Source organism: Ascaphus truei, chromosome 3 (genome assembly GCF_040206685.1).
Source record: "Ascaphus truei isolate aAscTru1 chromosome 3, aAscTru1.hap1, whole genome shotgun sequence".
Classification (NCBI taxonomy): Eukaryota; Metazoa; Chordata; class Amphibia; order Anura; family Ascaphidae; genus Ascaphus; species Ascaphus truei.
The window spans coordinates 348,836,380-348,849,391 of record NC_134485.1 but is presented as its reverse complement, the minus strand read 5'-3'; the positions used below and the strand labels follow the sequence as shown (position 1 = coordinate 348,849,391).

The 13,012-nt window shown below is 42.9% G+C and overlaps 1 protein-coding gene across 1 annotated transcript; it reads right to left on the bottom strand.

The window, feature by feature from the left end:
- Nucleotides 1-4,912: 4,912 nt before the first annotated feature.
- Nucleotides 4,913-12,576, bottom strand: LOC142490053 (keratin, type II cytoskeletal cochleal-like). Its single transcript, XM_075591846.1, has 9 exons — nucleotides 11,848-12,576; nucleotides 11,278-11,498; nucleotides 10,888-10,948; nucleotides 9,781-9,876; nucleotides 8,218-8,382; nucleotides 7,211-7,336; nucleotides 6,552-6,772; nucleotides 6,160-6,194; nucleotides 4,913-6,038 (listed from the first exon to the last, which is right to left on the bottom strand). Exons 1-9 carry the CDS (start codon nucleotides 12,454-12,456, stop codon nucleotides 5,683-5,685), a joined length of 1,890 nt encoding a protein of 629 aa, XP_075447961.1. The 5' UTR covers nucleotides 12,457-12,576; the 3' UTR covers nucleotides 4,913-5,682.
- Between the last annotated feature and the right edge of the window lie 436 nt (nucleotides 12,577-13,012).

The window sequence follows — 13,012 nt, the reverse complement described above, 5'->3', positions numbered from 1 at the left end:
TGCAAGTAGCAAAAATTACAAATGTATTACATGACTGTTAAATAATAATTCCACTTATTATTTCTTGTTCAGAAGATTGTTGTTCAGCAGACAAAGATAGTTTATTCTTACAGTGTTACTTACAGATGAAAGTTAAATCAATGATGAAAACGTGCTCCGATGTTAATCGTAGAACAAAGAAACCATTGTCTCTCACATGCTGCAGCTTGGGTGTTATACTTGACCAGGGAAGCTTCCCCCCCCCCCCTTCTTTCCCTTTACCAATACTCACACAGAACATCTGGAGGTATAAAGGCCGCGGCTTTGTTTATTTATAAATAGAGATAGTGTAACTACTAGTCCCTGCCAGAATGCTCGGTAGTGGGTTAAGTAAAATGTCCGCTGGGCCCTAGGGGGGCGGCTTTGCGAGAGGGCTCCCAGAAGTACGTCCCGCTGACTTGCACCCTCGCTTCAAGTGTGAAACAAAAAGTGTTATCCAGAAGGCGCTTAGATCTAATACTTTAAAAATAATATCCAGTGATATTTCTAAGGTGAATATAAATCCAAATTAGGATCGTGACTTAAATTTACAAATTAAAAAGTGAAATCTGTGATGTTGAAATTCAGTGATATAAATTAAAAAATACTTCGCAGCTCAAACCCTTGGTGGATTGTTTTTCTCAATCCCAAATGAATAGTTGTCCGGATAGCTGGGGAGCACAGGTGTATGCAAAATAGAAAAACATACAAAATATAGTGCAATACGTTCAAACACAATATTGTGATCTGTGAATCTTGAAATCCTGTGAAGTGTGCACTCACATACTGTATTCCTCATTCTTTATAAGCGTGATCCAAAATAATGGCGATAGAGTATCTTTGTGTAGTCTGTCTCTGGGGTATCTTTAATCCATAGGGTCTGGTCATCTTCCTTAATAAAGTGAAAAACCCAACATAGTATGTACTTTTAAAAAACTATTTATAGAGCAAGATAAAAATGCACTCACGTGGTGTCAGATGTACAATCGCATTAAAAAGTAATCGAAGGAGCACGGCCTGTCAGGGTATATCTGCGTTCTCTCTGCCTTCCTCTGCTACGCTCGTGTTGCTCGCTTCACAGCTTCACAGGATTTCAAGAAGCACAGATCACAATATTGTGTTTGAACGTACTGTATTGCGCTATATTTTACGTTTTTATATTTTGCATACACCTGCACTCCCCAACTATCCGGACAACCCATCTCTTCAACCCCCGGCTTTAACAGCCCGAGCCCTTTCTGGCAAGGACAAGCACATAACACCCCCACAACTGCCACCGCGACAAAGGCAACTTGGTCTAACTCGACCCTCCTTCAGGAACTTCTGTCCATGTTTTCAAAAAGTACTTCGGGTTTTACCCTGAAACAAGAGAGAACTGTTAACAATCTTGCCCAAAACATAGTGACCCCTCTACCCCAACCATTCTTGCCCCGCTCGCAGAACCAGGTCAAAATGCTACAATTCTAAGGATGGGTGGTTGGGAAACCGCTGCAGCCAGGAGCAAGTGATCGTCCTCGCTCCCGGCTGCTAGCCTAGTTCTGCAGGCCCCTCCCCTGCACCACCCAGGGCCGCCCCATCAACTAATCGGGTGAAGGGAGGCCGAACCCCCTGATCATGGCTTTCACCGACTATTCAGTGTAGGCAAGCTGCTTGACCAGGGAAGCGCGAGCATCCTCCCCCTTTTTTTTACCAATAACCACACAGAACATACAAATAATGAGAAGACACAATCTGGAGGTATAAAGGCCGTGGCTTTGTTTATTTATAAATAGAGATAGCGTAAATGCTAGTCCCTGCCAGCATGCTTGGTAGTGGGTTAAGTAAAATTTCCACTGGGCCCTAGGGGCCGGCGTCATGACAGGGCTCCCGGAAGTACGTCCCGGTGACTTGCCTCCTCGCTTCAACCCCCGGCTTTAACAGCCCGAGCCCCTTCTGGCAAGGACAAGCACATACTCCCCCAACTTCCGCCACAGACGGGACTATTTAAAAACCGCTTAAATTAGGCATGTACTGCTAGACTCACCATGACCTTCTGCGCCCCCTCCCCGCTTGATGCCACCTGATATTCACACAGGATCCTAAACCCCTCCCTAGACCCTTCTAACCATACTTGGCTGTCCCTTTATTGGGGTATTCTACCAGCCATGGCGCCTTTGCCTCTACGGATATTTGTGTTGCCGCCCTCCTGGCCAGCCTGCTGTAATGTACCACTAAAACCCTTAGCGTCCCTCTTGAAGCATTTTGTCTCAGTTTGCTGGCCTCCGCAAACAGCGCAGGCGTGCTGAAAACGACAGTTGTATTCACATTTGGACTAATTGAAAGCCCAACATATGCCTGGCCGTTTACCCGTTGTGCACCCCCCACTGCCGTGCGCTCTTGAAAGCCCCCCCGCCATGCGTCCTTATTGTCACTAGCCCCGCGAAAGGGCGTCGCCCCACCTCCCGAGATATGTTCCAGGTATAAGTCTACATCCTTTGAGTTCCAAGAAACCACTTCTTTATTGGCCTCCATGCTCTGCCTAAATTCCACATCATATGTCCACCACCCCATGCCCCCGTACTTCTGGAACACTCTCCTAATTGTGTCCTGGTACTTGAAAAGTGCTGAGCATAAATGTGGGTCCTTCTCCCCCACAACACCGGCCAAGATCCTGAAGGTATCTATTAAGTTGAAGTTCGGAAAATGCTTAGGAAGGGTGTGCTCGTAGTGTGCGGCTTATAGACTCCCTCCGTATCAAGCAAACATAGGTCTGGGTTTTGACACTAGTGTTTCTCTTTAAAATATGTAGCCGTGACCCCTGATTCACCCCAAAGAATGGGAGGTTGCGTTTGCAAAGAGTAGTTGCAAAAGCCCGCGAAGGAGGAGAGTGCATTTGGCGGGAGAGAGAGCAGTCCCTTGACCCAGCAGCCCTGCGGGGAGGGTCAGGTGAGAGAGGCTAGCCTATGGGCAGAGGAATTGCCAGGGATATAGGCAGTGGTTGCGCGCACGTGCAGTCAGAGCTGATTGGAGAGGAGAGGAGACGAAGAGACTGTGAGGGGAGGTTGACCACCCCGGCGCAGGCCAGGTGCCCCATGCCCAGCTAGCCCTGAGTCACCTTAGAGACAAGCTGAGCTAGGGATCGCCTTAGTAAGGTTCCTGTTCCCTTAGTACTGTTGGTTTTGACCTGGACTATTCTGTCGTGAGGGAGGTCTGGGCTCAGATCCCTTTGGAGTTGCCAGAGTCCGGGTGGAAGCGCCCCTGACCCTAGAGAGAAAGAGAGATAGAGCGGTGTCGACGCACAGAGACCTTTTTTGAAGATCGTGGCAGTTCCGAGCCCCGGAGTGCTCGGCAGGTATTTCATCAAGTGCACCAACTGTATCTTTCATTCACCCGAGACATAGTGGCTGCGCAGTCACCCATACACACACAGGGCCTGCTGTGAGCGGGAGGACTAAGCAGTAGTATTGGACAAGGGGTGGGATCACCTGGTGGCGGGTGTGGGGATTATTGTTGGCGTCCGCCGAGGCGCAAGTTCTGGTGCGTCCGCCATGGCGCTAGGAGATGGTGACGTCCGCCGTGGCGTGTTATATAATGTGTACCCGTATACCGGAATGTTATGGCATGTAATGTACCGTGAGTTTGACCTGCCAGTAAAAGAGATTGGTTTTAGAACTTGGCTGTGTAAGTGTAATTCTTGCATATACGTCCTGCGAAAACTCAATCCCAGTTTGGCGGGATCTGTCGCAGGTGGAGGCGCTGCACCCGCTATAAATATTGCGCGCACCCCAGGCTCTCCGTGGCAGAGACTTAGGCCCTGTGAGCCAGCAGGTAACACAGCACATAGTAGCCGCTTGCTAGTGATAGGAAGCAGGGTTACAAATATAATGGGCTTAGTCAGTAAGCTGTGATAGCTCTGATTCAGCGCTACACCATGGAGAGTCCCATTGATGTATTCCTGGTAACTAGAAAACAATGGAATCTCAGCCACCAAAGAGGAGGAGAGATAGAGTAGCCCCCAATTATGTGCACACAGAACACCTACGTAAAGGAGACAAAAGTATTATTCTATAGGTGTGAACCCATTAAGGGATTCACACCTATAGAATAATACTTTTTTCCTTTACTTAGATGTTCTGTGTGCATACAATTGTGGGATACCCTATCTCTCCTCCTCTTTGGTGGCTTAGATTCCTTGGTTTTCTATTATACTGTATATCTCGCCTAGTGCACCCAACTATATATTAACTAAAGAAGAGCAGGTATCATCTTTTCTTGCTTATTTCAGGTAACTAAATGTCATTGAGTGACATCTTCCACTTTATTGCACCCACTAACGCAAAGCTGTACATCAAAGGTGGCGGGTAATTTAATGTGAGAGTTGACGTGGCGCCATTGAAACAAATAGTGGTGCACATGAAACGATGCATCATTTAACACTTATTTTTTTACAGCAGGAGCAATAACGTTGGTTACATCTGTATTCCTTATTTATGTGATAAAACTGTTTCTGGGCCTTCTGTTTCTGAGTGTCCCCTTCTAGCTATGTCTCCTTTCTACCCTTTAAGAAGTATTTATGGCATCTTCCTCATTAGACATAAAGTTAAGTTTGGAAGGTAATACGATGCCAGAGAAGATAATTATGCTGTTAAAGCTGAAATACAAAATATATTAATTTTCCACAGGACACAACAAAGTGGTAATTTCACTACAAGAATATTAAAATGTGTTTTAAGGAAGAGAATTACAATGATAAATCTAACACTCTGCAATTTCCCCTTAATTCCCTTTTCTGCCTTGTATGTGGTATACAGTGTGTAGAGCTACAATACACTCATGTTTTACCAGATTTCATATTAATCATAGTAATGTCAAACAATCCATTTCAAAATGCACAGGAAATATATTGAAACACTACTGAGATTTACATGCTGTTTATTAAAGATACACATAAAAGTCAAGAAATTGTAGCCTGGAGTTGGAGGATCCAGCAATGCAATAAGACGATTGTATATACAGAACACCCAGTATCCCCCCTTCCAATACTTTCAGAAAAAAAGACAAGCAGGAACCTACAGGACTAGCTGCAGTCATGGCCCATCTCAGAGGTTTTGATTAGTTTCCTTCTAATATGTAGCTAGGATACACGAGTTCCATTACATTCATACAAAGAGGAGACAGTATAAGAGGCACAATAATTTGTCTAAATTATGTGTTCTTGATGTGCTATCCATATGTTTGACTTATAGATTAACCTTGCTCCCCACACAATGTAGAGATGTTTAAAAGATTGAATATTGGGTATTATTAGATCCTGCTACCCTCTGAGCTATGTGTTTTAATCCCCAGTGTAGTTAAGGAATCATAGAGTTATTTGGTAGTATTGGGAAATGCGGAAGTACTGCATTATACTGAAGTGTAACCTATGACAGAAGTAGCACTTGTGGATTAAGGACAGGGAAAGAGCCATGATGATATATTTAAACATACTAGTCAAGCTTCTGTTAATTTGGCAGAGCAACAAAGGTAAAGTGAAAAACAAAAAAGACCAAAGGCCCTGGAATCAGTGCATCAGAGCAAAGGTACAGTGAAGTTTGGCTTTGAAGAGTGGCTACTACTGCGGAACGTAGGACATTTTTTAATACAGTAGGTATTCTTCGTTTTGGATGTTCTTGGTGACACTTCCACTTAGTGTCTGCTTCCACTTCTACTTCCCTGTGAGGCTCCATATTGTATCCCACCACCTCCACTGGATCCATATCCACCTCCTCCAGAGCTGTATCCACCTCCTCCAGAGCTGTATCCACCTCCTCCAGAGCTGTATCCACCTCCTCCAGAGCTGTATCCACCTCCTCCAGAGCTGTATCCACCTCCTCCTCCAGAGCCATATCCATCTCCACCGCCTCCTCCTCCTCCACCAGACCCATAGCCTCCTCCACCACCTCCTCCAGAGCCATATCCACCACCTCCTCCTCCTCCTCCTCCTCCTCCTCCACCACCACCAGAGATATATCCTCCACTTGAGGAACCACTGCTGAGCACAGCTGAAATAACAAAAAAAGTCAGTGTTTTCATAAATAAGATCAAATCTGCAAATATATTTCACAATCATTGAATATATATAAATATGTTTATATATATAGATATAGATATATATGTACTTACAGATGCTCACGCTGTTGGTAATCTGCCCAGAAATTCTAGGAAGGCAAGAAAAGTAATGTCAATCATTTATCATGGAGGTCATTGGATAAAGGCCATTTCTCACTCAACTTATAACTTTCTCCCCTAAGATCCTTTGTTTTAACAATATATCATCTCAGATTACAAGTTGTGTAAGAGTTTCAGGTGCTATGCAGATACAGTGCTCACTAAATGATATTGCTTTCAGTCAGATAATATTAAGCCAACTTCAATGCTAATTCAAACTTTCATAGTGAGGTTAGCTACAAAGACTGTTGTTAGTATCTGGACTGGAGTCCTATAAATAATAAAACCTCCTTTCCAATACAAAGTTCATTGTCTTAGTTTCCTCGTACAGATCCTATCAAACTGACCTGCACTCTTCTCCTTCCAGCAGGGCTCTGTAGGTGGCAATTTCAATATCCAGAGCCAGCTTAACATTCATGAGCTCCTGGTATTCACGGAGCTGACGAGCCAAATCCTCTTTGGCCTTCTTCAGAGCATCATTAAGTTCACCTAGCTTTTTACGAGCATCTGCCAAAGCGAGCTCACCACGATCCTCAGCCTCAGCAATGGAATGCTGCAGTTTGACAATCTGAAATAAATATATATTTGTTGCTGGATTTGATTTTATCAGGAATGGCAGCATGGACTGTCACACTGTCTGGTCCTTCAAGTCCTTCCAGATTCAGCAAACTAAACTTTTGCTGTTGTTTGCATGGGAATTTTGGATCATTAGAACATTGTAGTACATCTGACAACTGAAACTACATACTTCAGACCTAGTGACAGCTTTTATTCCCAGGAGGGATGTACATTTTAATTCAGACAGGGAGTTTTTAAGAAAAGCGTCAAAATCTCACATTATGATCCATATTCTCATAAAACAAATGCACATGTTGTAAACATCTGGCAGTTGTGCTCAAATTAGCCAAACATTGTTATCTATGGTAAAATAACACAATTTTACTACTGAAATAAAATGAAAGAAGTCCCTGCTAACACAATGCCATGAAGCTGAGAGCTACTGTACCTGCTTCTTCACGTTCTCGATCTCAGATTTCAGCTTCTGGATCATTCGGTTCAACTCTGAAATCTCACTCTTTGTATTTTTCAGACTGTCACCGTGCTTTCCAGCCGTCTGCTCTAGCTGCTTGTACTAGTGTGCAGAAAAACATCCAACATCAGTAACAAATACATTTGTATCATACAGATGGAGAGATCTAAACATCAGGAAGTAATTATGTATCCAGCAAAACATTGGGGGTTTAAAGGGAAGTCGGGATTATTTAGATATACTTTCAGTTTCAGTTTAGTATCTTTTCAAGAATCATATTTTGCTAAAAAAAATTAAGGGAATGGTGAAAAATGTGGTACGTGTCATAAATTTGATGCAAGACCCATGAACATAAGGAAAATGTTCTTTATAAATTGCCAAACTCCAATATGGAAAGAAATGACATTGAATTGTGTTCTCGGCCTCCTGATTGCAGTAGTATGTTTTCGAAATATTGTAACATTCAATCTGTTCAATATAGAATACAAGTACAGGCACACCCCGCATTAACATACGCAATGGGTCCAGAGCATGTATGTTAAGTGAAAATGTACTTAAAGTGAAGCACAACCTTTTTCCCACTTATCGATGCTTCGGTACAGGTAGGGAGCCGTTATTGCTGTTCAGGACGTGCTGACAGGCGCATGCGCGAGCTGCCGTTTGCCTATTGGGCGAGGGGAATCAGCGCGTCCCTACTACGGCGGTCTGTAGGGCAGAATAAGTGTCCGTAATCGTGAAGCGAGTGTAAGGACACATGGGTATGGGGCTATTGAAAATATGACCTTACTCGCGAGTGTACTTATAGTCAGTGTCCTTAAGCCAAGGCATGTCTGTATTTTATAAAATATTCCATTAGACATTTTATGTCTGACCTTGCATTAGCAATATATCTATAAAGAATCATGGGTGTGGTCTAATTACAAAACGTTATGTTCTAATAAAGAGAGCATAATAGTAGTAGCTGTTTTAGCCCCGGTGCTCACCTTATGGTCATATGCTGCTTCAGCTTCTGCTTTACTTCTGGCTGCAATCTGTTCATATTGACATTTAACATCACGAATGATATCTTCCAGGTTCAAGTCACGGTTGTTGTCCATAGACAGAACGACAGAGGTATCTGAGCTTTGTCCTTGTACCTGAGAGAGTTCCTGTGCAAACCAAAGTAAAGTATAACTCACTAGTGTATTATCATGGAACGGACAAAATCTTGTACAGTAATAACTTAACGCCAGGTCCATGGTGCCTTCGCCCGTGCGGAGGCGTGCGCGGCCGTGACGCCATCGCTTGAAGCGGGTGCGTTTTTTGGCCATGGTACACACACTGTCCGTGGGCGTGTGTAGGGGTGTGCCAGTGACATCACGAAGCTGGTTCGCCTTCATTGGGTCAAACGCTCATGTGACCAGCCTGTCGCGCCAAGAAATCAGTTTAAACTGACTTCTTGCACAACGCGCGCACCCTCCCGCACGCACCCACACACCGCATGGACGCGAACACTGCCTTAAGGCAGTCTGTTCACTCAGCGTGCGGACGCGTCTGCACAGTCTGCAGCACCATGGTTCCAGCCTAATGGACACAAGAGCAAAAGGCAACTCAGTATCAAGAGGTGGGATTGAATGAACAGCAAATTATATCAACTGTAGTAGCTGGTTTCAGATGTTTTCTGTTCCATTTGCAAACATTCAGAGTACTTCAATATGTAATTATTTCATAATATAAAATTATGTTGAAGAATTTTAACAGCTTGTATTATTGTAATCCAGTTACATGTATATCCGATTGTTTTATCTATTGGTAAAGGCTTAAGAAAATTAATCAGAGCAGGTGGAAAAATACAGCTGAGGTGAGCTGAGCTTCTGGTCTTTAAAGCAGCAGTTCCCACAGATCAAATTGGTTTTGCTTGGTTGAATAAATCTATTATTGCCTTTTCAAAGATTTTTTTATGTTTAACATCTGATGCTTCAGTCAGGAGATACGAGATATGAATGGGAGTAATGCCAGGTCCAGGCTGAGAGAGAAAGCGCCGTGACGTCAGGCGCTGAATAAGCAGGGGTGATAAAATGTGTAGTTGCAAGCACGTGGGGGCATGTCGGGGGGGCGTGGCCATGACATCACTTTGGACCAACACATTGTCGCAATGTATTTGATCGCGCTGAGCACGAGCATGCACGCGCACTAAGCATCACCCTGGGCGCGGCCTAAAGGTAGGCTACAGCTTAGCATCATTTTGTGGATCTGGTCCTTAGTGTCTGGGAGGTTAAAATGAAGCTAATTGCCATCTAAGGGTTACCATAGTAACCTCAGAAACTAAAGACTGAGAAAATCATGTTTTTTTACACTATAAACATTGTATGAGTTAAGCTCATATAGGCTTCTGGGAGGCATTGCTGCTTAAATGCAGGAGCAGCACAATATGTGCACTGCATTACCAAAGCCTGAATAGTGGCAAATAGTAAATAAACTGTTGTTTGAACTATTGTATACCTCCTGTTTTACAAAAATACTTTACTGTCTTCTCACTGGTTAGATAAAGGAGGAGGAATCCTTACTGCATCATAGAGAGCTCTCAAGAAGTTGATCTCATCAGTGAGAGAATAAACCTTGGCTTCCAGATCCACTTTGTTCATGTATGCAGCATCCACATCCTGCAAAAAGAACAATAGTCCTTTCATACACTTATATAACAACATTGTCTCTCGCAAGAGACAGAGAGATCAGCTCTAAAATAATGTGCACTTATCACAATACTGCAATCTTTGTTATTATCTATTGTTCAGCCTTCAATTTATTTGATGTGAATCTCCCCAATTAAAAGCTAATTTCAGCAAGTGTATCACACTCTAAAAAATCCAGTTATTGCAGCTAGAGATGAGCGCACCTTACAAATTCCGATCTACGGAAACTTGGGTAAATCTGATCCACGCAAGGAAATCTGCAGGAGGATTGGGCGCTCTTAAATTTGGGCTGATTCTTTTGAATCCGCCATTGGATAACGTTCACGCTTATTTAATAGTAATCCAAGCGGCAGATGTGAAAAAATGTAAATCCACGCATCCGTATATATACACACATACTGTATATATTTAGGAATATATTGCTATATAATTTATATAATATACAGTACAGGAGAAAAGCCCAGGCCACTGAGGCCAGGCACCAGCCCAGTGAGAGGACTGACACACATAGGCAGATAGGGGTGTGTCTAATCAATCACAGGTTCATGGTTAAGCTACAAATTTGATTAAGTAAATAATGTATGGTATAAATGTCTTATCTATAGTACTTCAGAAATAGCAGCAGCACTAACAACCCACAGCCAAACCCTGCCTACACACAATGGCTTAGACTTGAGGCTGCACCCTATTTATGTTCTCCTAATCCCATAATAAATCCATTTGCAAATTTGGAGTTTTGGAAATCCGAATCCGTCTGCAGATTTTCAGTGATAGAAAAGCCAACAAATCTGCCTATTTGAGACTGATCCGCGGATGAAAGGAACTTGGAAATCAGCCGAGTACTCAAATTTCTGTGACAATTTTGCCCATTTCTAATTGCAGGATGACTAGAAACATTGTATCATAAATTATGGAAGTATCGATTTTAGAGTCTATAATTGTGTAGGTGGTGTTTCTATTCTATGTCTTAATGTAACTTACCTTCTTGAGCACAACAAATTCATTCTCTGCTGATGTACGCTTGTTAATTTCATCTTCATATCTGTTAAGAGAAAAAAAACCCAATGTGTTTACAACACTGTCACATACTTCCTTGTAAATGGCACAGCAGGTTTTGTTATAGGTTGCAAAAGATTTAAACGACCAACAGTTAAAATTGTTTACTAGCACAAATATAGAAATTATGGTTTTATCTGCCTCGTATGTTATAACAATCGTCGGAGAGCAAATTTTGCACCAGAAAGTAAACATTTTTCAGTACTTTTAATTTCTATAAATAAAAAAAGGTAAATCTACAGTCAACAAAAAACTTCCCACAAGTAGAAAATACTTCATGAGAAACACACTTGTAACAATAGAAAACAGACATACTTTTTCTTAAAGTCCTCTACAAGCTCATGCATAGTCTTTAGTTCGCTGTCCAGACGGCCCTTCTCATTTGTCAGACCATCCAGCTGCTTATTCAGGTTGTTGATATAAGCCTCAAAAATGGGGTCTAGATTGGGTTTTTTAGAGCCACCTGTTTGACCCTGTTCCTGCAAGAGATGCCACTTTGTCTCTAGCACCTGATTCTGCTGCTCCAGGAATCTGACCTACAACCAAAAGTCAAAGGGTTTAGAGATCAAGAAAACAGCATTACATTCAAAATGGCTTAGTAAAAGATGGCGGCAAAATCACAGTGCAAAGCAGTTCTTGACTATGGAAAGGTTAATCAACTATTTTTAACTCTGTTTTACAGCAGGTAGTTGCTATGCATTGTTACATTGGACCCTATATTGCAGTCCAGATTTCCTCTACACAACAATTAAACATGAAACTTAAACTTAATTCTCAGCTGGGCACAAATATTCATAAACATTGACATAGTTGTAGTAACAAACAGGTCAGTTATCATTAATTAATTTAACATTAAAGGCTAGGGGGGGGGGGAAACAGCTTTACCTTGTCAATGAAAGAAGCAAATTTGTTGTTGAGGTCTCTAATTTTCTCCCTTTCTTCTGTTTTGACTTTTTGGATGGTTGGATCTATGTCCACTTTGAGTGGTGTCAGGAGGCTTTGGTTGATAGTGACCTGCTGGATTCCACCAGGTGGGCAGACAGGGAAACCAGGGTCACCTCCACCTCCTCCCAACCCACCTCCCCCACCGCCCAAGCCTCCTCCTCCACCAAATCCTCCACCACCATATCCACCTCCACCTCCACCATATCCCCCTCCGCCATATCCTCCTCCGCCTCCGCCATATCCTCCTCCGCCTCCACCGGCACCACCTCCGCCTCCGCCTCCACCATATCCTCCACCACCACTACCATAGCTTCCCCCAGCGCGAACACTGCTTGTACTAATGGAAATTCTCTTATTTCCACCCAGGTTTAAAAGACTCCGAGATCCAAAGTGGCCTCCATATCGAGAGCCCCCACTGACTCTTCCTCCACCACCAACGGAGCAGCTGCTAAAGCCTTTGCCTCCACCTCCTCCACCACTGCCTCCACCACCACCACCACCACCACCTCTTTTTACACTTGTACGATAAGATGTCTGGGAGAAAGACATTGTGGCTTCTGGAAAAAGAAGTTGATATAGAACAAACAAAGCTTGATATAGGAATAGACAGAAAGAAGGAGACTGAACCCCTTTGTTCTGGGAGAGAAAATTCTCCCTTTTTATTTGATTGAAGAGATGGGCTTGGTTGCATGGGAGTCAGAAGACCAGTTTATTGCAATTATGGGCTTGGCATAGCTGGCAGGCACCCATCGCTTAAATATGCTAAACTGATCACACCTATGGGAAATATTGCTTTGCTTGCAGTCTTCAATTTCATGAATCTGTTTACATTTATCCAACTGTGAAAAGTGAACAGATTGTTGCATGAATCAAATCTTCTCCTGATTATTTACAATTAGCTGTTGTAGAAAGAGAAGCCTTTAGGGTGATACCACTTCTTTTCACAAGATCATTAGAGAATATATTTGATGGGTATTTTATTTAATAATAATAATAATAACTTATAATAATAAATGTATTTATTTATTTCATATAGCGCTATTCTCCCAATGGGACTCAAAGCCCTACACAATTACAGTATAGTGCAGAGTACGCAGCACATAGG